At 37.1% G+C, this 26,285-nt stretch overlaps 1 protein-coding gene across 6 annotated transcripts in view; it reads left to right on the top strand.

The window, feature by feature from the left end:
• The window catches only part of LOC125159885 (homer protein homolog 1), a 143,263-nt gene extending 117,300 nt beyond the window's left edge, over positions 1-25,963 (top strand). The window contains exons 7-12 of one of the 6 annotated variants that reach the window (XR_007149965.1): positions 845-955; positions 1,586-1,666; positions 16,595-16,788; positions 21,865-21,987; positions 24,309-24,516; positions 25,851-25,945. Coding sequence is in view for 4 of the 6 variants with exons in the window: in XM_047848539.1 (XP_047704495.1) it covers positions 845-955; positions 1,586-1,666; positions 16,595-16,783 (381 nt within the window). In the remaining 2 variants the exon portion in view is untranslated. The other 5 variants (XR_007149964.1, XM_047848539.1, XM_047848541.1 and 2 more) reach the window with 5 other exon arrangements.
• The last annotated feature ends 322 nt before the right edge of the window (positions 25,964-26,285 follow it).

The following is a 26,285-nucleotide window of genomic DNA, read 5'->3' as shown; positions in this document are numbered from 1 at the left end:
GAGTGTAATTAGATACTTGGAAAATGTGAAAGAGAAGGATTTGCTATGTTTCTTTAGCAGTCTAGAATTCACTGCAGTCTAGTCACCCAAAATGTATGAGCTCCCGATGTATGTAAAGAGCTGTGATTGGAGGTGTATGTATGTTTTTATGTTGACTTCTGTCTCTTTTGACTGTCAAATCCAACAGTGTTGTTGGACAGGATAACTTTTAGGGACTCTGCCCTTCTCTGTTCTCTCAGAAAATACCAAGTGCTTATTAAAAATTAGGTAGCTCTTTGGGCCCTCAGTACATTGTTATTGACTAAAAAATGTTATCTTTTGCCACAGAGACACTATTGATATGAAGTCATTCTAGTAATAGAATGATTTAAGTTGTATTTTTAAGCATATCTTTTCTTCCAGATTCTCTTAACATTTTGGAAATGTATTTGAAAAATTTCTCACTTCTGCAAGGCCAGTTTTCAGAAGCCATGTATAATTTGAAAGCTACAGATGGAAGGCAGATGGCTATATCTGATTTTGAATATGTTTTCATAGGAAATTTTTAAAGAAAACTTCATTATAGGGATTCTCTGCTATCATTAATCATTTAATTTTAAGTTTTCCTGATTTTGCCCATGACCAAGCCATATAAATAATTATTTCCCTAGTCTTTTTTCCTTGTCCTAGATTCGTGTCTTTAAAGAATCTATTCATTCTACAATAAGTGTCTTAATATTTCTCAAAATTGATTTTCATATGTTGCTTCAGAATTCATGTTTTAACTATCAGGAGTTACTATATTTTCAGCAAGAAATCCTTTGAAGTAGTCATATGACTTACCTGTGTTCTCCTTTCATTCTAGGTGACTGAGCTCGAATGTGTTAGTAGCCAAGCAAATGCAGTGCATACCCATAAGACAGAATTAAATCAGACAATACAAGAACTAGAAGAGACGCTGAAAGTGAAGGAAGAGGTATTTGCTACTTTTTACTCATCTGTAATCTGGCTAACATATGTATACAAAATATTTGAGCTTATGTCAGATTTGCAGGTACTTTATGGAGTAAAGTAAGGTTGTGGGATGCTGTTTAGGGGTGTGAAATGTTTGTTTGTTTTTTTTGATTAATATTAAGCTTGTTCATATTTTCTCCTTCCTTATTTCTGCTGTTATGAACAATGATGAGGCAGTCAGACTGAGATGCTGCCTCTTGCCTTCTGTATGAGAGTTGCATTCATAAAATCAACAGAAAACCAGGAGAGGTTAAATGAATTTTATACACTGTTGCTTTCTCTGGTTTCTGGTCAGAAGATTTAACATCCCAGGAAAGAATTATATCCACAACCATAACATATTCCGATGGTTGTTTCTAAGCAGTGCTGTCTCAAAGCCCACAAGTGTACTTGTTGTTTAAGATTATCATGTAGTAGCCACCATACCCATAAAGACAAATCAGCCCTCTAAAATTTAGTCAGTATAAAGGAATGTTTCTTTAATTATTTTTTTCCAGGGACTGGAACAATGATTTCAGGAAAAAATAAGACTTTCTCTTTCCTTGATTTAGTTTAAATATTGTTGCTAAAGACCTTGCTGTACTTTTTCTAGGAAATAGAAAGATTAAAACAAGAAATTGATAATGCCAGAGAATTACAAGAACAGAGAGACTCTTTGACTCAGAAACTCCAGGTGAGCTGTAATGACGTTTTGATTCATTTCTGCACAGCAAGGCATCACTCATTCTTTCACATAGTAATGACTTTTTTCTCTGAAATTTCATTTCGTAGGTTCTCAGTCCTTTTTCTTTTCCAGGACTTCTCATTCGGGCCTAATCTTTGATTTGTCAAAAATTACCTGATACCTTTATCTAGGTAGCATATGATCATCATAGATGGTCATTTATAAATTGTCTTCAGTAAATTATTTTAGAAATTTCTACTTTGTAACATAAAAAATACCCTGAATTTAAAGAGAATTTCTCAAATGGATTTCATTCACTTGAGGAGTTCTCATTTTTTTTTAACACTGAACTACTTAGCATGAATTACAGAAGTAGTTGTGCCCTAATGGAAATCAAGTTAGTACTGTTTTTCTTCCTTTATACGAATTAATTTTACTCACTTTTTTTGCATAAGTAATATGTTTCTTGGCTCTCATTTACATATGTATATCCTGTGTCAGTGGTTAGGGAAGAATTTTAGAATTCATTATCAAAGTGCCCTGGCACCTCAGGTACTTTTACACCCCAGTGGTTAGCTGCCTCTATAAAGAGAGGTTAGGGCCACTTTAGAGTTGGGAGTAGAAATAAATGTATGTACAGAGTGAGGAATTTGGGCTGAGTGATGATGAGTGGGACCTGAAAGCCCAGTATTAAAAGGAGTACCATAATTATAATGAGAATGTCCAGCATTAATTGAGTGCTCACTTGCACCAGACACTGTGTTAAGCACTTTACTTATATCGTGCATTTATTCCATGCAGCAGTCACAGGAGGAAACTGAGGCTTGTATAGGTTAACTTGTCCAGTCTCTCTTTAAGTAGGTAAAGTTCTTTGACAGTGGAAATGGGTTCTTTATAGAGCATCAACTATTTCCCTCTCTCTCTCCCGTCATTTGACTTTCAGCAGTCTGAGAAAAAGGAGGTGGTTTGTTTTGGTTAGCCCTATTAAATGTTGTTCCTACATTTTAATGATCTGTGTAAATTAGCGGTTGTCAACTGGGGGCAGTTTTGTGCTGCAGGGGACGTTTAACAATGTATGGAGACAGTTTTGATTTTCACAACTAGGACTGTACTATTGACATCTAGTAGGTGGAAGTCAAGGATGCTGCTAAACATCCAATTATCTGGCCCAAAATGTCAATAGTGTCAAGGTTGAGAAAGCCTGGTGTAGAACTAAAAGATGAAGCATGTAATCAGGGCTAGAGGAGGTGGAAGAAATCAGTGTGGCTTTGCCATTTGTTCGTTTGTTTCGGGCTGTCATTGTCTGAGTACTTGCTATGCCTCAGGCATTTTGCTAAGCACTTGTATACCATCGCTCTAATTCTCAGCTAATTCTCACAATAACAAATGTGGTAACCCCATTTTCAAAGAGAAGGCAGCAGTTCGGAGGTGTTAACAAGTTTACAAGACACTGAGCTAGAAAGTAGTAAGGCCTGAATTTGTTTTGATTCCAAAGTCTCTGTTCTTTCTGTATTAGCACCACACTGCTCCAGGCAGTCAAGTGGCTGACAGTTCTTTAAAAACATTTTTCCAGTTACATACACATTTACATTGTCCCAGAGAAACCAACAGGTGATTTTTCATATCAGACTTCTAAATGTATTTCATCATTGACTGAGCAGTAATTGAATTTTAAAGCTGGCTCCTGGAATAGTGAATATCAATGCTTACCTTTTCTTTCACCAAGTATCAAAAATGCTTATCAAAACAACCTACATGGAATAGGGCAGGGAAGCTTTCAGACCTTCAGATGCGCTGGTCCCTATTTGTTTTAGGTCTTGGCTCACGTGTTAATTTCTCCAACTTCTCAATTTAAGCACTGCTCTGCAAGGTCCTCCCAGCCCCCTACTCCCCCCACCCCAGGTACTCTTTGTAATATTACCATGTTTTATTTTCCTAGTAGCCATTGTCAGTATCTGAAATGATTTTATTTATTTTCAAAATTTATTTTGGAATGATTTCAGATCAGAAAAACTTGCAAGAATAATACAAAAATTTTTTTCATATACCTTTCACCCACATTTCCCAAATGTTAACATTTTTTGCCGTATTTGTGTTACCATTCTGGAACTCTATCTGTGTATGTATATATATACGTACACACATACATACATACATATGTGTGTATACATACATACATATATACACTTTTATGTGTATGTATGTGTGTGTATATGTGTGTATATATATATATATATATATATATATATATACATATACATATACACATATATCTTTTTCCTGAAATCTTTGAAAATACGTTTAAGATACAGTATCTCTCTCTTTTTTTTTTTTAATGCTTTATTTATTTTTGAGAGAGACAGAGACAGAATGTGAGTGGGTTAGGGGCAGAGAGAGAGGGAGACACAGAATCCAAAGCAGGCTCCAGGCTCCGACTGTCAGCACAGAGGCCGACGCGGGGCTCGAACTCACAGACCGCGAGATCATGACCTGAGCCAAAGTAGGACGCTGAACCGACTGTGTCACCCAGGCACCCCAAGATACAGTATCTTTTTACCTCTAAACACTTCAGTGTGTATTTTATAAGAGTAAGGACATTTTCTTCTATAACCATCAAAAATTATCTATCTACAGACCTTACTCAAATTCCCATAATTGTCTTAATAATCTCCTTTATAGCAAAATTTAAAAATTGTTTTTCTGGTCCAGGATTTATTCCAGAATCACATACTGCATTTAGTTGTCATGTATATTTATTTTGATGTTTGAATTGTCCCGCATTTGGCCAGTTGAAACCCCTTCCAGCTTCTGGTTCCTTTTGATATGACACTCTAATTCTTTAAAGAATTTCTTTATGTTTTAGTACAACATAATCCAGGCTCATCTTGTATTTTTTCAACTTTAGCCTTGGTATTAGCTATTTCTTCAAGGAGAAATTTCTTTTAGCAAAGATTGATATTTAGAAGCCAAAACCTGAGCACTAGATAAGCTTCTTGTTATTAAGTTGGCATTGTTTCTTTTCCATCTTAATAAACAGAGCTAGAAGTACACACATACCACATTATGTCCATTTCAGGTACGTATATATGTCTTTTAAACTGAATTCTTACCCATACCTCCCACTGTAGTCTAATACTATGAAGTTCATTTTAGCCTTTTCCTTATTCATATCTGCAACTTGTTTACCCAACACCAAGAAACCTGGAGGCACCTGGGTGGCTCACTCAGTTAAGCACCTGGCTCTTGATTTTGGCTTAGGTCATGATCCCACAGTTCTTAAGTCCGAGCCCCGTGTCGGACTCCGCGTTGACATTGTGGAGCCTGCTTGGGATTCTCTCTCTCTCTCCCTTTCTTTCTGTCCCTCCCCCTGCTCACACTCTCTGTCTCTCAAAATAAATAAATTAATTTTAAAAAATACTGAGAAACCTGATTCTTATTACCCACAGTATATTTACTTACTTTTTTAATCTCAGAAAGCACAGAAAATAGTTGTTGAATTACTAAATAAAACCACTGCAAGAAAATACAAACAAATCCTTACCAACTAGAGATCAGTATAATTCTTTTTGTCCTTAGCCTGTATCCAAAGTTTATTGGGTGAGTTCTTCCACTCCTCTGCAATTGGCTAGGTTCTTCATTTGAAACACATTTATGTTTATTTGTGTCATATTCCATTTTAAATGTATTTTATTTCCCATTCTTCTTCATTTTATAGCATGCATTTAATGAGTATATGAAACATTAGTGTGGTTCCAAAAATCAGAACTATTCAGAAAGATGTCTTTAGAGAAGTATGAGCCCCTTCAGTCCAGACTACCCTAGTTTCTGTCCTGTTCTTCCCACCCCCCGTATCCATCTGCCACCCGTCGGTAACCAGTCACATTAGTTTCTGGTTGATCCTTTCTCTGTTTCTTTTTACACAAACGAACAGATCTATTTGTTTACCCTCTCCTCCCCTTTTTTAAATGATTACATCCACTAGATTATTCTTTTGCACTTTGCTTTTTTAACCTGAAACATATTGTAGAGATCACTCTGTCAGTTCATACAGATCTTGTTCATGTTTGTTACAGTTGTATAGTACTTCATTTCTATGTGTTGATAGTTTATTTAGCCACTCCTTTGTATGGGTATTTAGGCTATTTCCAGTGTTCTGCAACAATACTACAAGTAATACTGTGCATAGGTATTTTGTTATCATTGGAGGTGTATATTCAGGATAGATTTTTAGTAATCTGTACACTAATCATGGTTGGGTACCTGAGTGGCTCAGTCAGTTAAGTGTCCAACTTCAGCTCAGGTCATGATCCTGTGGTTTGTGAGTTTGAGTCCCACATCAGGCTCTGTGCTGACAGCTCAGAGCCTGGAGCCTGCTTTGGATCCTGTGTCTGTCTGTCTGTCTCTCTCTCTGTCTCTCTCTCTCTCTGTCCCTCCCTCACGCATGCTCGCTCTCTCTCTCTCTCTCTCAAAAATAAGTAAACACTAAAAAAACAAAAAAGAATCTCATGGTCTTCTGACTGAGCCACCCACAGGAAAGATTCTTAGAAGCAAGATTTCTTAGTGAGAAGATAAACACATAAGTAGTTTTGTTAAATATTGTCCAGTTTCCCTCCATAATGAATTGTGGCAGTGCTCACTCATACCACCAGCATGAGTGCATGTGTCTCCATAGCCTCACCAACAAAATGTGTTGTTATACTACTTAATTGTGTGATAGGTGAAAAATGGTATCTCTTGTGTATCTCATATTATTATGAGTCACATAAACTTCTTTCATAAGCTTAAAGATCTTTTCAGTATCTTTTTGTACATGTGTGGATTGAGTGTTCATGTCTTTTGCCTTTTCTCGGTAGGATTTTTGGTCCTTTTTCAAGAGTTCTTTGTATTCAGGAGTTCTTTATATATCTGATTACATTACAAATATTTTCTCCCAGTTTGTTGTTTTTTTTACTTTTTCCAAGATAGTGTTGCATTATGTAGTAGTCAGATTGATTCCTTTCTTTACTTGCTTGTGGCTTGTGAATAATAGAGTTAGATAACTCTTCTAAACTGAGATGATATAGGAATTTATCCATATTTCCCTCTAGTACTTACAAGGTTTCGTTTTTTACCTTTAGATCTTCGAGTACTTGGGGTTTATTTTTTTGTGTATGGTATGAGATGGGTATCCAATTCCATCTTTTTTTTTTTTTTTTAATTTTTTTTTTCAACATTTATTTATTTTTGGGACAGAGAGAGACAGAGCATGAACGGGGGTGGGGCAGAGAGAGAGGGAGACACAGAATCGGAAACAGGCTCCAGGCTCCGAGCCATCAGCCCAGAGCCTGACGCGGGGCTCGAACTCACGGACTGCGAGATCGTGACCTGGCTGAAGTCGGACGCTTAACTGACTGCGCCACCCAGGCGCCCCTGAATTCCATCTTTTTCTAAATGCCTGTCCAGTTATCTCATTACCATTTATTTAAAACATCATTCTTTTTTCCAGAGATTGGCGATACTTGATTTCTATGTGTATTTTGATCTATTGCTGGACTTCCTGTTCCACCCCATTGGTCACTCTATTCATGTGTCAGTACCACACTGCATTAATTGTAGAAGCTTTAATGTCTGGGAAGGCCAGTTAATCTTCACAGCGTTTCTTCTTCATTGCTTTTCTAAATATTCTTACATATTTATTTTATCATATGAACTTCAGTATTAACTTCAATACCAGTTTTTGTGTCAACTAAAAATGTAGCTCTATAAAAAACTTTTATTGGGATTGCTTAAAATTTATTTAGGAGTGTTTTAAGGTTTTTTGTGTGTTTTTGCATATTTCTTGTTTATCCATATTTTGTCTTGTTTTGTTTCAAATGGGATTTTTTTCTATCATTGTATTTGATTATTGTGTGTATATGTTGAATTCTGTATGCTTATTTTATATGCTGCTACCTGACTATTTTATTACTTGAGGCTGTTTTGTCATTTATTGCACTGATTCAGTAAGATTTTTTTGGTACGGTAACACATAATTTGCAAACAGAGGTAATTTTATTTATTTCTCCAATTCTTATGCCTCTGTTGATTTTTCTTGTGAAATTACACCTTAAAAACAGTAGTAAAGGGGCACCTCTGAGATTCAGTCAGTTGAGTGTCCAACTCTTGATATGGGCTGGGGTCATGATCTCAGGGTCATGAGATTGAGCCCCACGTCTGTGCTGTCAGCACAGAGCCTGGTTACGATTCTCTCTGCCCCTTCCCCACTCACATGCTTGCACATGTGCTCTCTCTTTCAAAATAAATAAATAACCATTACAAACAAAACAATGGTATAGTGTTAAACAGTAGTGGAGTTAAGGACTTATTTTGTCCCTTATCTTAGTGAAAATGCCTCTTTTATTTTTCCATTAATTAAAATGCTGGATTTAACACTAAAATATATTTTATCATATTATGAGACTATCTTTCCTGTTTTCTTGGGTGTTTTTACCAAGAATTTTGTTAATGGCTTTTTTTAAGTATCTTTGGAGATAGCCATAATTCCCTCCTTAGATCTATTAATATGTTTTGTTTTATTAATAGCTTTTCTAATACCAAACCACCCTTGCATTACTGGAATAAGTACCGTTATCTATGATATATTATTCTCTTAATGTGGTTTTAGATTTTCATCTTTTATTATTTATAATTTTTACATGATACTCATTTGTAGTATTGGTCTGTAATTTTCTTCCTTTGTGGGGAAGCTATATTTATAAGATTTAGGTATCAAGGTTATACTTCATACAAAGTTATACTTCAGGAGTGCCTGGGTGGCTCGGTTGAGCATCTGATTCTTGATTTCAGCTCAGGTCACAATCCCATGTTCAGATGCTCAACCGAATGAGCCACCCAGGTGCCCCTTAAAAAACAATTTTTGGGGGGGATGCCTGGATGGCTCAGTCGGTTGAGCGTCCTGACTTCGGCTCAGGTCATAATCTCACAGTTCGTGAGTTTGAGCCCCGTGTCGGGTTCTGTGAGGACAGCTCGGAGCCTGGAACCTGCTTCAGATTCTGTGTCGCCCTCTCTCTCTCTATCCCTCCCCAGCTTGCACTCTGTCTCTCCCTCTCTCAAAAATAAATAAAACATTAAAAAAAATTTAAAAGAAATTTCTTTTAAAGTTATAATTCAGTTATACTTCATACACTTTCTTCATTTTCTGTGCTATGGCGTCATGGGTGTCATATTGCAACTGTCTGATCTTTGAGCATTTAATAAAACTCTCCTTTGACACCATCGGGGCCTGGTGCATTTTTTGTGTAGTTCCTGGATTATTCTGTCTTCTGTAGCTATTGGACTGTTTAAGTTTTCCATCTAGCTTTCATATATTCAGCAAGAACTCCTATTTTATATAGTTGTTCATTATCCTTTTCTTCTTGATTAAGTAAAGTTAAGCAATGGTATGTCCATTTCGTTAAATTAAAAAATTTTTTTAACGTTTATTTGCTTTTGAGAGAGACAGACAGAGTATGAGCAGGGGAACGGCAGAAAGAGAGGGAGACATAGAATCTGAAGCAGGCTCCAGACTCCAAGCCATCAGCACAGAGCCTGACGTGGGGCTCAAATTCACAAACTGTGAGATCATGACCTGAGCCGAAGTCAGATGCTTAACCAACTGAGCCACCCAGGCATCCCTAAAAAAAAATGTTTTTTAATGTTTATTTGAGAGAGAGAGAGAGAGAGAGAGAGAGAGAGAGAGAGAGATAAAGTGCGAGTAAGGAAGGGTCAGAAAGAGGAGACACAGAATCTAAAGCAGGCTCCAGGCTCTGAGCTGTCAGCACAGAGCCCAGTGCGGGGCTTGAACTCACAAACTGTGAGATCATGACCTGAGCTGAAGTCAGATGCTTAACTGACTGAGCTAACCAGGCACCCCTATTTTGTTAAATTATTTTAAAAATATTTGGCTTGGTTCATCAGTGTCACTGTCTTTCTGTCCTCTACCTTATGAATTTCTCCTTTTATCTTTACTCTTCCTGCTTCATGCTTTATTTTGGTTGACTTTTTATTCTTTTTCTAGCATTTTAAGAAGAGAATTTAATTCCTTTATTTTTATTCTTTCACTTTTATTTATACATGTGTAAGGCTATAGATTTTCCTCTGTTGCTCTAAAGTGTATTCCATAGATTCTGGTATTTAGTATTTTCATTATCATTATTTCCTGAAATTCTGTAATTTTGGTTTCATTTACCTTGTATGCAAGAGGTGTTTAAAAGAAGGTGCTTTAGGGGTGCCTAGGTGAGTCAGTTAGTTAAGCATTCTGACTCTTGATTTTGGCTCAGGTCATGATCTCACAGTTTGTGAGTTCAAGCCCCACTTCAGGGATTGGGGATTCTCTCCCTCCTCACTCTGTACCTATCCCCAGCTCATGCTTGCTTGCTTGCTTTCTCTGTCTCTCTCTCAGAGTAAATAAATAAGCATTACAAAAAATAAAGGGATGCCTGGGTGGTTCTCTCAGGTGAGTGTCTGACTCTTGATTTCAGCTCAGATCAAGATCTCACAGTTTTTGAGTTCAAGCCCTGCATCAGGCTCTGCTCTGAAAGTGCAGGGCCTGCTTGGGATTCTACCCCTCCTCTCTCTGTGCACCCATCCCACCGCCCACCACTCCCTTGTGTGCTCAGTTGTGCACACTTTCTCTCTCACTCTCTCTCAGAATAAATAAACATTACAAAAAATAAAGGGGCAGGATAAATTCTGTCGGTTTAGTGTCCAACTCTTGATTTCAGCTCAGGTCATGATCTCATAGTTAATGAGTTTGAACCCCACGTTGGGCTTTGTGTAGAGCCTGCTTGGGATTCTCTCTGTCCCTCCCCTCCCCCCAAATAAATAAATAAACTTTAAAAAAATAAAAAATAAATAAAAGAAAGATCGTGGCTTGAGCCTAAATCATGAGTTGGACACCCAACCAACTGGGCCACCCAGGCACCCCTAGTAACATTTTTATATTATTTTTTAACCATCATCCGTCCTTGTTTTATTCTTTGATATATATTACATATAGTACATGGTCCTTTCTTTGAAGTTTCGACAATAATCTGTTGGTTGGATGAAGCTTATCTTTAGTGGATGGTTCCTGAAGAGCTTATGGTTTTAAGCTGTTTTTTTAAAAGACATAGTACTTGGGTGACAGGTAGATATAAAATCCTTGGTTTGTAATTTTCTTTCTTTGAGTTTCTTGAAAATGCCGCTCCACTATTACCTTGTTTTTATGTCTCTTTTGAAAAATCTATTCCAGTCTAGATGCCTGGCCTTGGAAATTTAGAACCCATTCTGTTTGTATGCCCTGGGGATTTTTCCTTTATATTTAAAATCTAATAGTTTTACTAAGATAATTCTGAGAATTGATTGTTGAGGGTCAGTTTTCTCAGGTACTTGGTGGGCCCTTTTAATTTGTAGATTCAGGTCTGCCTTTATTTCCAGGAAGTTTTCTTGTGTAAAAGTTTTAAATATTAACTTTGTCTTATTGGGGTGTTTTCTTCTTCAGAAGCTCCAGTGATACATAACTGGATTGGATTTTTTTGTCTTCTGTTTCAACCACTTTCTCTCTGATTTTTTTAATATAAATGTTTATTTAATTGAGAGAGAGAGAGAGAGAGAGAGAGAGAGAGAGAATACGGGCAGGGGACAGACAGAGAGAGAGGGAGAGAGAGGATATGAAGCAGGCTCCAGGCTCCAAGCTGACAGTGGAAATCCCAATCTTGGAGCTTGAGCTCATGAACTGTGAGATCATGACCTGAGCTGAAGTCGGACACTTAACTGACTTGAGCCACCCAGCCACCCCACATTCCCTTGAGTGTTGAAAAATAATAATTGAATAAACTGTATTTTTTTGCAAATGTATTTTTTTATTTTATAATTCAGTCTTTATTTCTGATGTGATTTTGCCTTTTCCTTCTGTTTCTATCAAGCTTTAATCACTCCTCATTTTTTTTTGTTTTTTTGGCCCATTTCTGTTTTTTGTGTTTAATATCTGACTCGGGCTCTATTTTGAATGCTTGACAGTATTTAAAGTTTATTTTGGGTGTAATGTCTACACCCAACATGAAGCTCAAACTCATGACCCTAAGATCAAGAATCCCATGCTCTTTCCCTTTTTTAAAAAAAATATTTTTTTCAAGTTTATTTACTTATTTTGAGAGAGAGAGAGAGGGAGAGAACAAGCACAAGCCAGGAAGAGGCAGAGAGAGGGAGAGACAATCCCAAAGAGGCTCAACGCTGTTGGTGCAGAGCCCAACTTACGCCTCATACTCACAAAGCATGAGATCATGACCTGAGCCGAAATCAAGAGTTGGAGACTTAACTGACTGAGCTACCTTTGTGCCCAAGAGTCCCATGCTCTTCTGACTGAGCCAGCCAGGTGCCCTGTTTGATGATATTTAATTTCGAGTGGAGTCTTCTGTTTTCTTGTGCTTCATAGTTGGTTTTTTGTGGGGACTTGTATTTTCATTCAGTGAAGTGTCTAGAGTTTCATTTTCTGTTTTCATTTTACTATAGTTTCCGTAGATGAAGATATGTCACATCTTTGTATTTGGTGGACTGAGTGGCAGTTTTGGGTAGTTTACAAATTCTTAGTTTAAAACCACTCACTTTTTGGGAGACAGGTAAGAGAGAAAGCTTGGGAAATGTCTTTGCTGGAAATTGAAGTTTGTATTGTTCTATTTCTTCTAGTAACTTTGAAGTTGTGAAGTTTGTGTGGTTTTATTCTTGTCATTGATTTATTTAGTTAGGGAGGATGGTTAGGAGATTTCATTATATGCAGTCACCATTACTTCAGCTTCCCGGAAGTCTGTTTTGTTTGCTTTTTGTTGCAAGTATCCTCAATCTAGATTGCATGCTGCATTCAAACAAGAACCATCTTTGTTTATTCTCTGCTTTATCTCTATTTCTAGTACATAGAAGATGCTTAGTAAATAATTGTTAAATAGCTCTTCTTCAAAATTTGTGTGTGTGTGTGTCTGTTGCCCCTTTTTTTCTGTTGAAATACTAGTTCTTGTTTTGATGATTTATATATGTCTTGTTACATATGAAGGTTGATGATCTAATAGGGCAGTATATCTTACTTATATCAGCTTAAGATGTGAATCAGATATCCAAGACAATTTTCCTGTAACTTTTATTTAGATTAAAAATGCAGGATTTAAACTGTTAGAAAATGAACCTGATCTGGTCCCATTTATGATGGTAATAATTGTATAAATTTTTTTTAATGTTTATTTATTTTTGAGAGAGAGGGAGAGAAAGAGTGTGAGCAGGGGAGGGGCAGAGAGAGGGAGGGAGACACATAATCTGGAGCAGGCTCCAGGCTCTGAGCTGTCAGCACAGAGCCCAGCGTGGGGCTTGAACCCATGAGCTGTGAGATCATGACCTGAGATGCAAGTCAGATGCCTAACCGACTGTGTCACCCAGGAGCCTCTGTAAAAAAAATTTTTTTAATCACTCTAGTGTTTAGGCTCTATATCTAACACAGAAAGTGACCTTCTACCCATTAAGATTTTATACTTTTTTCTTAAAATATTTATTTATTGCTAAGGGAGAGAGAAAGAGGGAGAGAGAGAACCTCAAGCACTGTCAGCACCGAACCCAACATGGGGTTCGAACTCACCAACCATGAGATCATAACCTGAGCTGAAATCAAGGACCGGATGCTTAACCATCTGAGCCACCCAGACACCCCTTTATACTTTGAATTATTGCCCTTTAAAACATTCGAAGGGCCTCCATTGCTTTATGAGGACTGAACCAGGTCTGGATGCCCCTGGCACATGGTTACCTGTCAGGGAAGGAGAAGAGGAAATTAGTAGCACACAAGTGGTTATAAGTAGAAGAATAAGTTAGGAGTGAGAATAAACGGCAAGAAGAGGCTTGGAAAACATGGACATAAGGTGGACTACTGGGAAGTGCCCACAAACCAGGGCTCCAATTGCCTTGTGTTGGCCCATGTGCACAGCGTTGGCCATTCTTGCTCTAGGATTATATTCTCTGCTTCAGAATAGACCAGCACTGTCAGCACTGTATTGGATCCCTTTTGTTACCTGCCTACTAAAATTCCTCCAATCAGAGAAATGGTTGAGAGTATGAAACTCTGTCTAGAGAGAACAGTGCAATTTTAATAGCTGAGGAAATTTGGTGTTTTGCATGCTTCCATTGAAAATGTTTGGATGTTTCATTGATTGGCAAGGAGAACAAAGAAGGCTTTCATTTTAAGGAAGGCTTTAGAGGGCATAATGGGTGGTGCCTGGTGAAGTGGGTGTTTTCTAGTGAATGACATTTGGTCTATTTTTATAGTTGGAAACATTCTACTCTTAAGCTTATTGTTTAAGCAAGCAAGAGAGCATACTGTGCAATCATGAGTGGAATTTTTACATTTGATCCCAGGCTCTTTTTTCTCCCTCATAGTTTGGAGCCTCCATGAATGTGCCTATGAATTTATAAGTATTTTGTTGGTTTCAGATCCTGCTCTCAGTTTACTTATCTTCTCTTTGTGGATTATTCAAAGGAAAAAGATTAGAAACATACTGGGAAATATCTAACAGTAAATGCTTTTTTTTTTAAACTTTTTTTTAATGTTTGTTTATTTTTGAGAGAGAGACAGAGCATGAGCAGGGGAGGGGCAGAGAGACAGGGAGACACAGAATCTGAAGCAGACTCAGGCTCTGAGCTGTCGGCACAGAGCCCAACGTCGGGCTCCAACCACAAACCGTGAGATGGTGACCTGAGCCAAAGTCGGACACTTAACCAACTGAGCCACCCAGGTGCCGCTCATCAGTAAATGCTTTAATATTAGATTGGGATTTCTTAAATTCTTCATTTATAACTCATTTGAGCTGCTGTATTACTTTATTATATTTTCCCAGGTTCTTGCAGCTCCTCTGTGACATTCTTGCTTAGGCCTTTCTCTTAGTTATTTCTGTCAGAATAAGTGAACATTTATGTTCAGAATCCTAGATCAGGATTACTTTCTTCTGTGTATTCAAGCCAAATTCCCAGTTATTTTTCTCAAAAGTTGAATTTTTACAGGTATTGTAAGAGAAGTAAATATAAAAAGTAAAAATACCCATAATCCTAACAACTGCAACCATTTCCTATTATGTACAGTAATTTCCAGTGGTTGTCCTCATGCATACCAATTTTTGTCTATTTGCACTCTGCTGCTTGGTATTGTTTTTTTCATTTAACATTTACCGGATTCTTTCAAAAATTAAAAAAAAGTGTTCTACCACCCTTTAGACTTGCTGTAATTTTTTTAGAGATTTACACTTAAATGATGCATTAACACTTGAAACATAATGTTTTCTCGGGCTGATTCATATTGTATTAACACCAAAATTTTGTCTTTGTTCCATATAATTTATATATGTAAATATAATTTGTGTCAATCACTTAATTCCTCTCAGATGTAAAAGTGAGCTTTCCTGGGAGCGCCTGGGTGGCTCAGTTGGTTAAGCGTCAGACTTCAGCTCAGGTAGTGATCCCATAGTTCGTGGAACGAGCCCTGTGTTGGGCTCTGTGCTGACAGCTCAGAGCCTGGAGCTTGCTTCAGATTCTGTATCTCCCTCTCTCTCTATCCGTCTCCTGCTTATGCTCTGTCTCTGTCTCTCAAAAATAAATAAACTTTTAAAAAATTTAAGGGGCGCCTGGGTGGCTCACTTGGTTAAGTGTTCGGCTTTGGCTCAGGTCACGATCTCACAGTCCATGGATTCAAGCCCTGCTCTGTGCTGACAGCTCACAGACTGGAGCCTGCTTTGGATTCTGTGTCTCTCTCTCTCTCTCTCTCTCTCTCTCTCTCTCTCTCTCTCTCTCCCCCCTGCTTGTGTTCTCTTTCTCAAAAATAAATTACATTTGAAAAATTTAAAAAGTGAGGTTTCCTGGGGTACCTAGGTGGCTTAGTCAGTTAAGCTTTGAACTCTTGATCTCTGGGTTGTGAATTGAAGTCCTGTGTTGGACATCATGCTGGGTGTGGAACCTACTTTAAAAAAAAAAAAAAATGAGCTTTCCAGAAAGAATATATAACTTTCTATGAATTGCTTATCTGAATAGCTTATTTAAAGTGTTAATAGTCTGTTTTCTGCCGTTTTTCTCATTTAGAATTTTTAACCAAATTTAAGTCTCTAGCTCACTATGTCCTTTTGTGTTTTAGAGTCACTTATTATATTTGTTATGCTTAGGAACATTTTTAGAGCAGTAATAACTTCTAATTTTTAAGTATGCTGGACTTCATTCTGTTTTTTAAAAAAAATTTTGTCATGTACCTTTACTTCCCTTTTGTCGTTTTCTCTTCTTTCCATGATTTGCAGTATATTGGAATGTCAGCTTTCTAATTCCCTCGTATGTATACTTATTACACATCTTGACTATAGTTTTTAGCCCTTGAGCTGTTTGCTCTGCCACCTCGATCCATTTGATAGGCCAAACAAAGAATAATGAACATGCTCAGAGGTTCCTAACACCACATTTTAGAAAGTTGTTGTCTTCCCACAATCTTTCTCAGGAATTGCCAATGAGGAGAAAAAAATTTGTCTTTTTCTCTGTTTGCTTTCACCTGAGTGTGTTCGCAATTGTGCAATAAGAAGAATAGGCAGGCAGAAATTGACATGAGATGTAGCTAATCCACAAAATGGGTCTTTAATCCTATCTAAGTATTTGAAGTGCCTGAAGGGTTGCCTAGCACAAAGTAAGCAATCAGCAAGTTTTTGTCGGGTGGATGGATGGATTCATGAACAAGCCTGTCCATAAAACGCATGGATTTCTCAGATGGCAAAATTCTCAAAATCTCTTTAAATGGTACTACCTTGAGATTCAGAAACTCATCCTCCTACTCGTCCACGTGCATTAACTACCAGAATATTAGTAATAACAAAAGTTATATTGCTTTCTAAGTCATGAACTGACCTGTGTATATATATCACACTTTTGTTTCTAAAGGAAGTAGAAATTCGGAACAAAGACCTGGAGGGACAGCTGTCTGACTTAGAGCAACGTCTGGAGAAAAGTCAGAATGAACAAGAAGCTTTTCGCAATAACCTGAAGACACTCTTAGAAATTCTTGATGGAAAAATATTTGAACTAACAGAGTTACGAGATAACTTGGCCAAGCTACTAGAATGCAGCTAAGAAAAGTTAAATTTCAGTGCCAATTGATTAAAAAATACACTGTCTCTCTTCATAGGACTGTTTGGGCTCTGCATCAAGATCGCACAAAAAAATTGAATATCATTCCTCCTCCAGGAGGATGATCTTTTGAAAATTGGAATTGTATATTTCAGTGTAAATTTTAGAATTCAGCTTGTAGCTAGTTGGGGAAAAAAAAAGAGATGAAAACTTGAACTACAAATTACCTCCATGTATATTATTGGCCATAGTTAACTAGAAAGTTATAAATAGACACTTAATGCAATCTTTTTTTTCTGATATTAGCCAATGGGAGAATTAACAATGTCTGGGTCACATCCCCTTTTTGTGTTCAACACAGTGAAGGTTATCTGCTTCTTAAATTAATTTATTTATGATATCTAAAGCTGTGTTTTGTGCAAAAACTTAGTGATGAAAGCCCTGTCTTCTGTTGTAATCTGAATAATTTCTCAGGATATTTTTGCACTGCTAAGAAGCAGTGCCATTACCAATTAATTCTTGCCAGGAGTGAGAGAGAGCTGTATCTTTAATTGAAACATACTTAACTAGAACTGGGTGTATAGAGTTCTTCCCTTTTTTTATACTGGAAGATAATTTCACTCGGTGACCACTCTGGTACACTCTGGTGTTCTTTAATCTTGTCTGCTGTATAGTTTACTTTTCCACATTGATTCCATGTATTTATGAGAAGATATTGTCTCCCATTTTATTACACATTTTAAAGCCAACTAACGAAGGCAGCTGAGTCCCTCAGAAATTTTTCTTTTTAAATTTCTAATAAATTTGACACACAGTACTGAAATACAGCAGCCCGTCATCGACGGTCTGGTCTAGCAATGTTAAGTATATTTACAGAATATGCAGTTACATTTATTTATATATTTTGCAAGAAATCTTTTCTGAATGATCAATGCATTTCAATTTACAAATAATAATGGTTACTGGGGAACTGTTTATTATAGATCATTTTAAGGTGTATAGCAATTTTAAAGGGGATCCATTTCCATCAAACAGCCAATCAGAGGACTGTGGGGGTTGGAGCCGTGTACTCTGTCTGGGTCTTCACATCAACCACATCTCTAGTCAAACCTCACAAGGCAATATTCTGAACTGTTAACTAGGCATTTCAAAACAAGAATTCAACAGGCTCTTCTCAATGAACAAGTTTTAATGTTGTTTTGATGTAATTTTAAAAGACTTTTAGCAAACATGCATTTCTTTCTATATTTCTTTGAAGAAGCTATTTTAAAAGTGAGCCAAGTGCTGTCTAGTCTGCTTATGGAGTTAGGAATGCATCAGAGTCCATATATCTTTGCTGTACAATGCCTGTGATGTTGAGGAGGGTTCTTTTTTAAAGTGTATGCTTGAGTATCTGACTCTGTGGAGTCTACGAATGCACTGACTTTGTTTGTACCCCAAAACAATTGAATTGTTAAGTACAAAATTAAGCTAATTAATCGATTTGTAACCATTTTTTCACTCACAAGCAGCAACGCAACACTAGACAATTTTGTTTTATATATGTATGTGTATGTATGTAAATACATACATATTAATTTATATTAGAGTGAAAAATAAATGGTTTGTTTCTAAAGTTAGTTTCTAAAGTGAGTTTTCAGGTGTCTCTGAACAGTTTATATCAGACACTTAATCATCATGTATTATATGTGCTATAACATCATGTAAGTTACCTCCATCTATTTTAGGATATTTTCCTCACCTGTTTATTATAGGGAGGATGATTTAGGTACACAAGCTCAGAGCTGAGATATTTCTCTGATAAATCAGGTAATAAAATTATTTGATTGATGGAATTTTGAAGTAGATGTGATTTTATCCATCAGTTTCTGAGTAATAAAGAGCACCAGATTTTAATTTAAATAGGGGATTTAACACTAGGGATCAGGGAATTTAGTTATGAAGAGTTAAAAATAAAAAAAAAAAAACAGTATAAGCTATTGAAATGGTAAGTGAATTATTTTAATGATGTAATAAGATATTTTTAAATTTTGACATAGTTGTCATTTAATGGGAAAATAACTCACCAAAATGTCTCCACTTGAATTGTACTGATATGTGAGACATGTGTGTAATTCAATATATACATATACCCATATGTATATACAGAAAATTATTTTTAATATTTTCCTACTGATAAGAAATTTAAAATTGGAAATTTTGTGAGTTTTTTCCTTGTCCAATAAGGCCTAATTTTTTTTTCTTTTTTTAGGGATTTAACAACTTGAGGGCTGCACCTTTAAATTCCCAGATTGTCTTTAGACGTGTACAGTACATGGGATAAGGTGGACACAAGTGCACATATAAATAAAATCTTCTTAGTAAGACTGTTTTCAGTATTCATTTACAGTAGGAGAGTATCTAGAAATCGTCATCTACAAGTCATAATTAGGTTGTGTGCCTACTGTAGTTTTCTCCATTTCTGTATTATAGAAATAAAAGTTTGCATATTAAAATTTGATTTTTCCCAGAGACAAGTATTATATGATGTATCTATATTTAGATCAAACTGTGGTAATATATTTATCAGAAAATGATGCTGGGGACTGTAGCCTGAACATGGACTTGAAGTGACACAGAAAAGGAGAGCAGAGATCGATCCCATTGTGTATAAGTTACTATATGATAATTATGAATTCTTGTACAAAAAACAACTGAAAAAAAGGAAAAACAAAAATACAGTTTTTATTTTGAAATACATTTGTTGTTCTCTGGAGAATGTACTTTATCTTCTTTTTCCTTCAGTCTTTTACAGATACTTTTTAAAAGGCATTTAAGTGATGGCAGCATTTGCTCAACTCCTACAGGTGCTACTGGATTTCACATTTAGTGTGTTATGTTGTGAAATCCTAACTTTGACATAAACGGTTTTATGAGTATCTCCCTGCCTGGAAAATTAGTTTTTGTTTCTCCTCTCTCTCTCCTCTCCCTCTTTGTCTCTCGCTGCTTCTCTCGCGCTCTTTTCTCCCTTTCTTTCTGCAGATTAAAAAAAAGTTCATGAAGTTACATCCGTCCTTGTCCTCACAGAAGAGCTTCAGCCCTGTCATGGATTTCATGTTTTGCTCTCATTTAACTGCTGGGAAGCAATTAGAGGAAAAGCTTGCAGGTTTTTTTTCAAGTGGAAATAAAAGGGACACTCGAAATTAAACTACCACCTTTTAAAGCTCCTTTTCTGCCCTGTTAAAATTAAATGTATTCTCTCACATGTGTGCTCTGGCCTTCCATGTTTGTGTTTAACTGTGGAGTGAGCATCTCAGCTGCTCTCTCCCTGCAGACCTGGTTTTCTGTCTGTTCTGGAAGGGACACTGGCCAGAGGCAAAACTTGTTTGGTGGCAGTGTTTTGTTTTTTAAGAAATTGTGTCGTTTATTGGGTATCAAATGATTTTACCATTCCCGATAAGCTGTGCATGAAGTCCTGGAATAGTCTTCATTGAATTTTTGTCTTCTTCATGTTTAGCTCTGTTTCCTTATCATTCATAAGGTAAATTAATTTATATAAAATCTTGAGGAAGCTTTCAGGTAAGAAGTAGTTCAGAATGACATGTTTAAAAAATTTTTTTTTCTCAAGTAGGATGCTGTACTATAGTAAGTATTGGTTGAGAAGATAATTTTCAAATGAGAGAATATTTTTTAAACTACTAGAAAAGGGTAATTTTAGAATGGAAGCAGGTGAATCATTCACCCTACTTTAGATTGTGAAATACATTTTTTCCAACCTAAAATTGGACCTTACATTTTGACAACAGTTTTTCTTTATGGGAAATTGATATGCACATGTCACAGAAATGTAAGCATCATTATTGAATTAAAGAAATGGTTTGTTGTTCATATATTACCTAGTAAAATAGCTAACAATTTTATCCAAGAAAAAAACCTCAAAACTCAAATCAGCACTGCACTGCCTAGTGATTTCTGCTTCGCTAGATAGAAAAGAAACATTTGAAGTTATTTTTACCCAAAACAGGTGACCCAGGTAGAGAAATTGCATCTGTACTAGAATAGGGAAAAGGCCACAAGCTCCCAGTTTATTTCTGGTCAATTCTCTGATCTCATTAAGGTCCCTTCTATCCTTTGGATGAAAGAACACATTCCAGCAGGTGGCAGGAGCTTATCTGGAGGAGGAGAGGATATTTTTTGAGAAAGCAGGGCCAGCAAAGAGTGGGAGCGCGCTGCCCTCAGTCTTTATCTATCTAAGGCAGGTCAGGCTAGCCAGAGACATTGTCGTTTTTCACTAAACAAGTTGGGGTTGCCTTAATGAATTTTAAGGGCTTTCAGAAGATCCTGTCATTTGTATTGTCAGCATTTATAACCTAACAGAAGACACCTCTCATTCAGAACTCACCATTCTGTGAATTCTGACCAACTTTTGCCAATTCTTTTCACATCAGGGGTGCCCGGGTGTCTCAGTCGGTTGAGTGTCCGACTTCGGCCCAGGTCATGATCTCACAGTTTGTGAGTTCGAGCCCCGCGTCGGGCTCTGTGCTGACAGCTCAGAGCCTGGAGCCTGCTTCAGATTCTGTGTCTCCCTCTCTCTCTGCCCCATCCCCACTCATGCTTAGTCTCTCTCTGTCTTAAAAATAAATAAAACATTAAAAAAATTTTTTTTTAATTCTTTTCGCATCAGATCTACCCAGGGATAGAAATAGTACTCTGCTTTCTCCTAGTAACACCAAATTAAGATGATAATGAGTACCTAATAGATGCAAAATTAAGCCCATTTCTGTACCACAGGAAAATGTCTTTTGTGAGTATTTTTTCCACCAAAAGTCAAGGTTTTATCTTGTTATCTATGTTTTATAACTATGCTACTATATATGCATGTATAGTAAGTTCTTATCTACATGACTTGTGTGTAGGACTTATTTGATTGTTACACCTTAAATGGAATGACTGTTTCATAAAACATGGCCAGAAAGCAGGTGCTCTTGAAGTAAATGATTTCTCAACAACCTCAGTGTGAAGTGGAACAGAAAGGAGTGTTTGTTGAATCTGTGCCATGTGACGGACACTGTACTAACTGTTTGACATTTCATTTCTATGTATAGGGGCCCTTGCAGGGGTGTTCCTTTGCGAGGGGGATGAGGGAAAGAAAGGGAAGAGGCTCAGATGATTTCACCTGCTGGGTTGCTACAGAGATCAGTCTGGTCGTCCAGTACGCCAGTCAGAAGGTGGAGATCTTGTTCATGTTTCTGGTACAGTTTTTCCCTCTAGCTTGACTGCCTTGTTTCTAGAATATCTGCTAGGGTACTTCTTAACTGTATATTTTATATTTCCTCCTTTTGAACTTTGTCCTTCAGCCTCCGTTGGTGTTTACAGTGCTTGCTATCACTTGGTTGCAAATGGTACTTTGTTTGCAGATCATATTTATGCAGTGTGTTTTAGTTCCAATTTTTTTTAACTTAAAAACTTCAGATAATCCAAGGACAGTGCACTTGTTATGCAGAGTTCCAGTCAATAAAATTTAAGTAGGAACTATTTATAACTATAAAGACCTTGGGAGGACCATTCGTCTCTTAAATTCCTTAGTGAAATAAGCTGTAAACCTGTAAAACTCATCCCCCAAGACTAAACACTAGTTCAGCAGGATGTGGGTTTTGCAGTCAGTGTTAGTTAGGTGACTTTGTGGTCAATTCTGGTTGCACAGAAGTCAAGGCCGCTCCAGGTTGATCACATCGTTAGATCAGCTGCAGAAGTATCTCATGGCCTAGATTTTAGGTGATACCGATGGAATCATACGATATTTGTCTTTTTTGTGTCTGGCTTATTTATTTCACTTAGCATAAACTTTTCAAGGTTTGTCCATATTGTGGCATATATCAGAATTTCACCCCATTGTATGGATATACCACATTTTGTTTCCATTCATCTGTTGATAGACTCTTGGGTCATTTCTACCTTTTGGCTGTTGTGAATGATTCTTCAGTGAACCTTCATTTACAAATTGTTTGGGTCCCTGCTTTCATTTATTTGGGTATATGTATAGGAATGGAATTGCTGGACAATATGGTAATTTTACGTTTAACTCTTTGAGGTAGGATTGGGTTTCAGTTGCGTTAATTTCAAAGACTCAGAGTAAAATGCCATCTCACTGGAAATCAAGCTGTGGGGTCAATGTTTGTTAACAGACCTATGAATGATCCCTCGATATCTCACTTAGACCTTTTACTCTCTAACCTAGAATATTTATTGAGTACAGACCATGTCCTATGCCCCATTTTGGAATAGAGACCAGAGAGTCTCCTAATCCAGTGTAGGATACAGACAGTTACTTCACAGTATGCAAGTGCTATCATAAAGGAGAGCACTATTGGGGCGCCTGAGTGGCTCAGTTGGTTGAGCATCCGACTTCAGCTCAGGTCATGATCTCACGGCTTGTGAGTTCAAGCCCCGCATCGGGGTCTGTGCTGACAGCTCAGAGCCTGGAGCCTGCTTCAGATTATGTCTCTGTCTCTCCCCCTCCCCCACTCATGCTCTGTGTCTCTCTCAAGAATAAATAAACATTAAAAAACAAAACAAAAAGAGCGCTATTATGAGGGAGCCCAGAGAAAAGAGGAGTTGTGGAGTCTTTCCCAAAAGACTGAAGATTCCCGACTGAATCTTGAAGAAGGAGTAGGAGCTAGCTGGTTGAAGAAGGGGTAAAATCTCAGAGAATTTCAGAGTATGTCATGTGCAAAGGCCCAGAGAGATGAAAGCATTGAGACATTGAGAAAATTAGAATGGGTTAGTGAACTGAAACACAGGATGTTAGGGAAGGAGATATAGCAAGATGGTGGTAGAGGAGGCGGCAAAGGGTAGACCAGTAAAGTCTTTGTAAGTCATATGGAAGATTCGGGTTTTATTCTGAAAGTAATACAGAGATAGTGAAGGATTTTTTTGTAAAGAAGTGATGTAATAAAAAATATGTTCTGAGGGTACCTGGGTGGTTCACTCAGTTAAGCGTCCAACTCTTGATTTTGGCTCAGGTCATGATCTCACCATTGGTGAGATCGAGCCTCACATCAGGCTCTCTGCTGAGAGCTGGGGGACTGCTTGAGATTCTCTCTCCCTCTCTATCCCTTCCCCCACTCGTGTGTGTGTTCTGTCTCTCAAATAAATAAACATTAAGTGTATGTGTGTATGTATATATATATATATATATATATATATATATATATACATACACACATATTTAACATTTATATATGTTCTATAAGTCTAGGCAGTTAGGCAAATCCCAGCATTCTCTCTTGAAAGGCTGCAATATGGCAGTGACAATGGAAATGGAGAAGATGGAATGGATTCAGAGGGCATTTAGGAGGTAGAATCAGTAGGACTTCTTGCCTAATGTAGATGGCAAGGAAAAGCAAAGAATGCAGGATGATTGCTAGATCTCTTGAGTTGACCAGCCTCATTTACTGAGAGTAAATTCAAGATGTGGAGGGGTTTAGTTTGGGTGGAGGCAAGGAGGCAAGACAAAGCAAGATGAATGATGAGTTAATTTTGTTTTGAGTTTAAGGTGCCAATGGACTAGCCAGATGGAGATGTGAGTCTGGATGGAGCTTAGAAGAAATATATGAACTGGAGATCGATGCTTGGGAGCTGTCAGCATACGTAATGGTAACTGAGGGCGTGAGAAATGAGAACACAAGATAGAAGTGTCACTTCGGGGCAGGTGCAGCACAAAAGCTTGGGAAAGAGACAAGCAATGGCCAGGAGGGGTGAGTGGATACACAAAGAGTAGGGACTCATGGAAGCCTAGAGGAGAGTTTCAAAAAGTCAGATTTCACACAAAAACAAAGCAACTCATTTCTTAAGGCATTGATATTCAAACTGTGTTGAAACCCTTTGTTAACATTTAACCTTTAAATATATTTTAACTGAAAAAAAGTAAAAACCGACCAACTCAAATATGTCTCTTATAACATGTTAAAACACGGAAATCCAGCAGACATCAGTACCAGGTTAACTGTTTTTGTGCAGAGGCCACAGTAAGGCCATCTCGATACATTGAAGAGCATCTTTGTATTTCAAGGTGAGTTATTAAATAACTCCATTTCCTAGTGTGAATTAGGACTTTTTTGATACTTTGCAACTGAAACAAATACAGAAATAGGGTCTACTAAGCTCACGTCACTGTTCCATAAACCCAGTCTCAAATGCTTGTTGTTTATGAAAATAACTTCACTTTTCTTACTGACTTATTGATTAAATTAAATGTCATGCACCACCTTTTCTGTTACTGTGTTTGTTTTCCATGTAGCTGTCGTTTCCAAAAGGTGGTTGCGATAGAGGGCCACAGATGAAAGGAGGTAGACACTTTCCTAGTAGAACTTGGCTTATTTTTCTGTGACTCCCTTGCCTCTCCTCAAAGTCAAGTTCTAGGGGCTGAAATGTATTTCCTGCATCTTGTTTAATGTATTATTTGGATGCTTAACTCATTACTAGGAACAGGTGGTTTTGTGTTTACATTGCTTTGGGAAGTTTAGAGAGTTAATACTTATGTTATCTTAAATGACCTTTATTCTTTTTTTTCATACTGATTCGTAAGTAACTGTATACAAATTATTTCTGGTAGACACGATCTTAAACAATGACAACAACAACACTCTGTGTATTTGGTTTCAGACTGTGGTATGGTGTTTGACTTTTATTTCTGGTTGAAGTTAAAATTAGCTTGAATTCCTTGACTAGACACAGCTTGCACTACCTGGGCAACAAATGAGCATGTTAGACATTCCAGGAAGAAAAGAGGAGCTACTGTTTTTCACATATGGCTCCAAGTGATCCATAAGATTTGCAAATCATTTGTGCATTGTGAAATAAATTCTAACTTTTAAACCATTTTTGTTCATATTTTTCTATTTACTGATTAATCTTGGTCTCCTTTAGCAGAACCCTTAGAGTATACTCTGCATTGAAATCCCATGGTATATTTCAAAGTATAAAGCATAGAACTTCATGATCTGTGGCACACTGCCATCTCACAACAGTCAACAACAAATTTTCACAACAATGTCATGACCTAAATGTTACTGTTCTCCCCGCTTTGTAGATTTTACAGAGCCTGAGATTCCGCAACATTAAGTGATTGGCCAAGTCCAGAGGCCACCAAGGAGTAGAATGCAGGCCCTGTACCTGCTAACCCTGTACCCATCCCACTCCATCACGCCCAAACTATGAACTGCAGACCTTGTTTAAAATGACAGGTACAAAAGTTTATCAATTCCTGGTATTTAACAACCTGTCACTTAATGAGAAAAATTGTTCATTTTCCGTTTAACAATGGCATAATGTCTCTGAATATTTATGTCTCTGCTTTCTCCTTTTGTAAAAAAAAAAACTTTAATTATTTTACTCATTCATATATGCTTTCTTTTTGCAAACATTTTTAATAGTACAGTAGAAAAAGAAAAAGAACGGATGTAACATTCTTAATAAGAGTAAAACAAAAATCACCCTTGATCTGTCAATTCCTTCCCTAGAAATT

Source organism: Prionailurus viverrinus, unplaced genomic scaffold (genome assembly GCF_022837055.1).
Source record: "Prionailurus viverrinus isolate Anna unplaced genomic scaffold, UM_Priviv_1.0 scaffold_80, whole genome shotgun sequence".
NCBI classification, from domain to species: Eukaryota; Metazoa; Chordata; class Mammalia; order Carnivora; family Felidae; genus Prionailurus; species Prionailurus viverrinus.
This window is presented reverse-complemented; position numbering and strand designations above follow the sequence as displayed.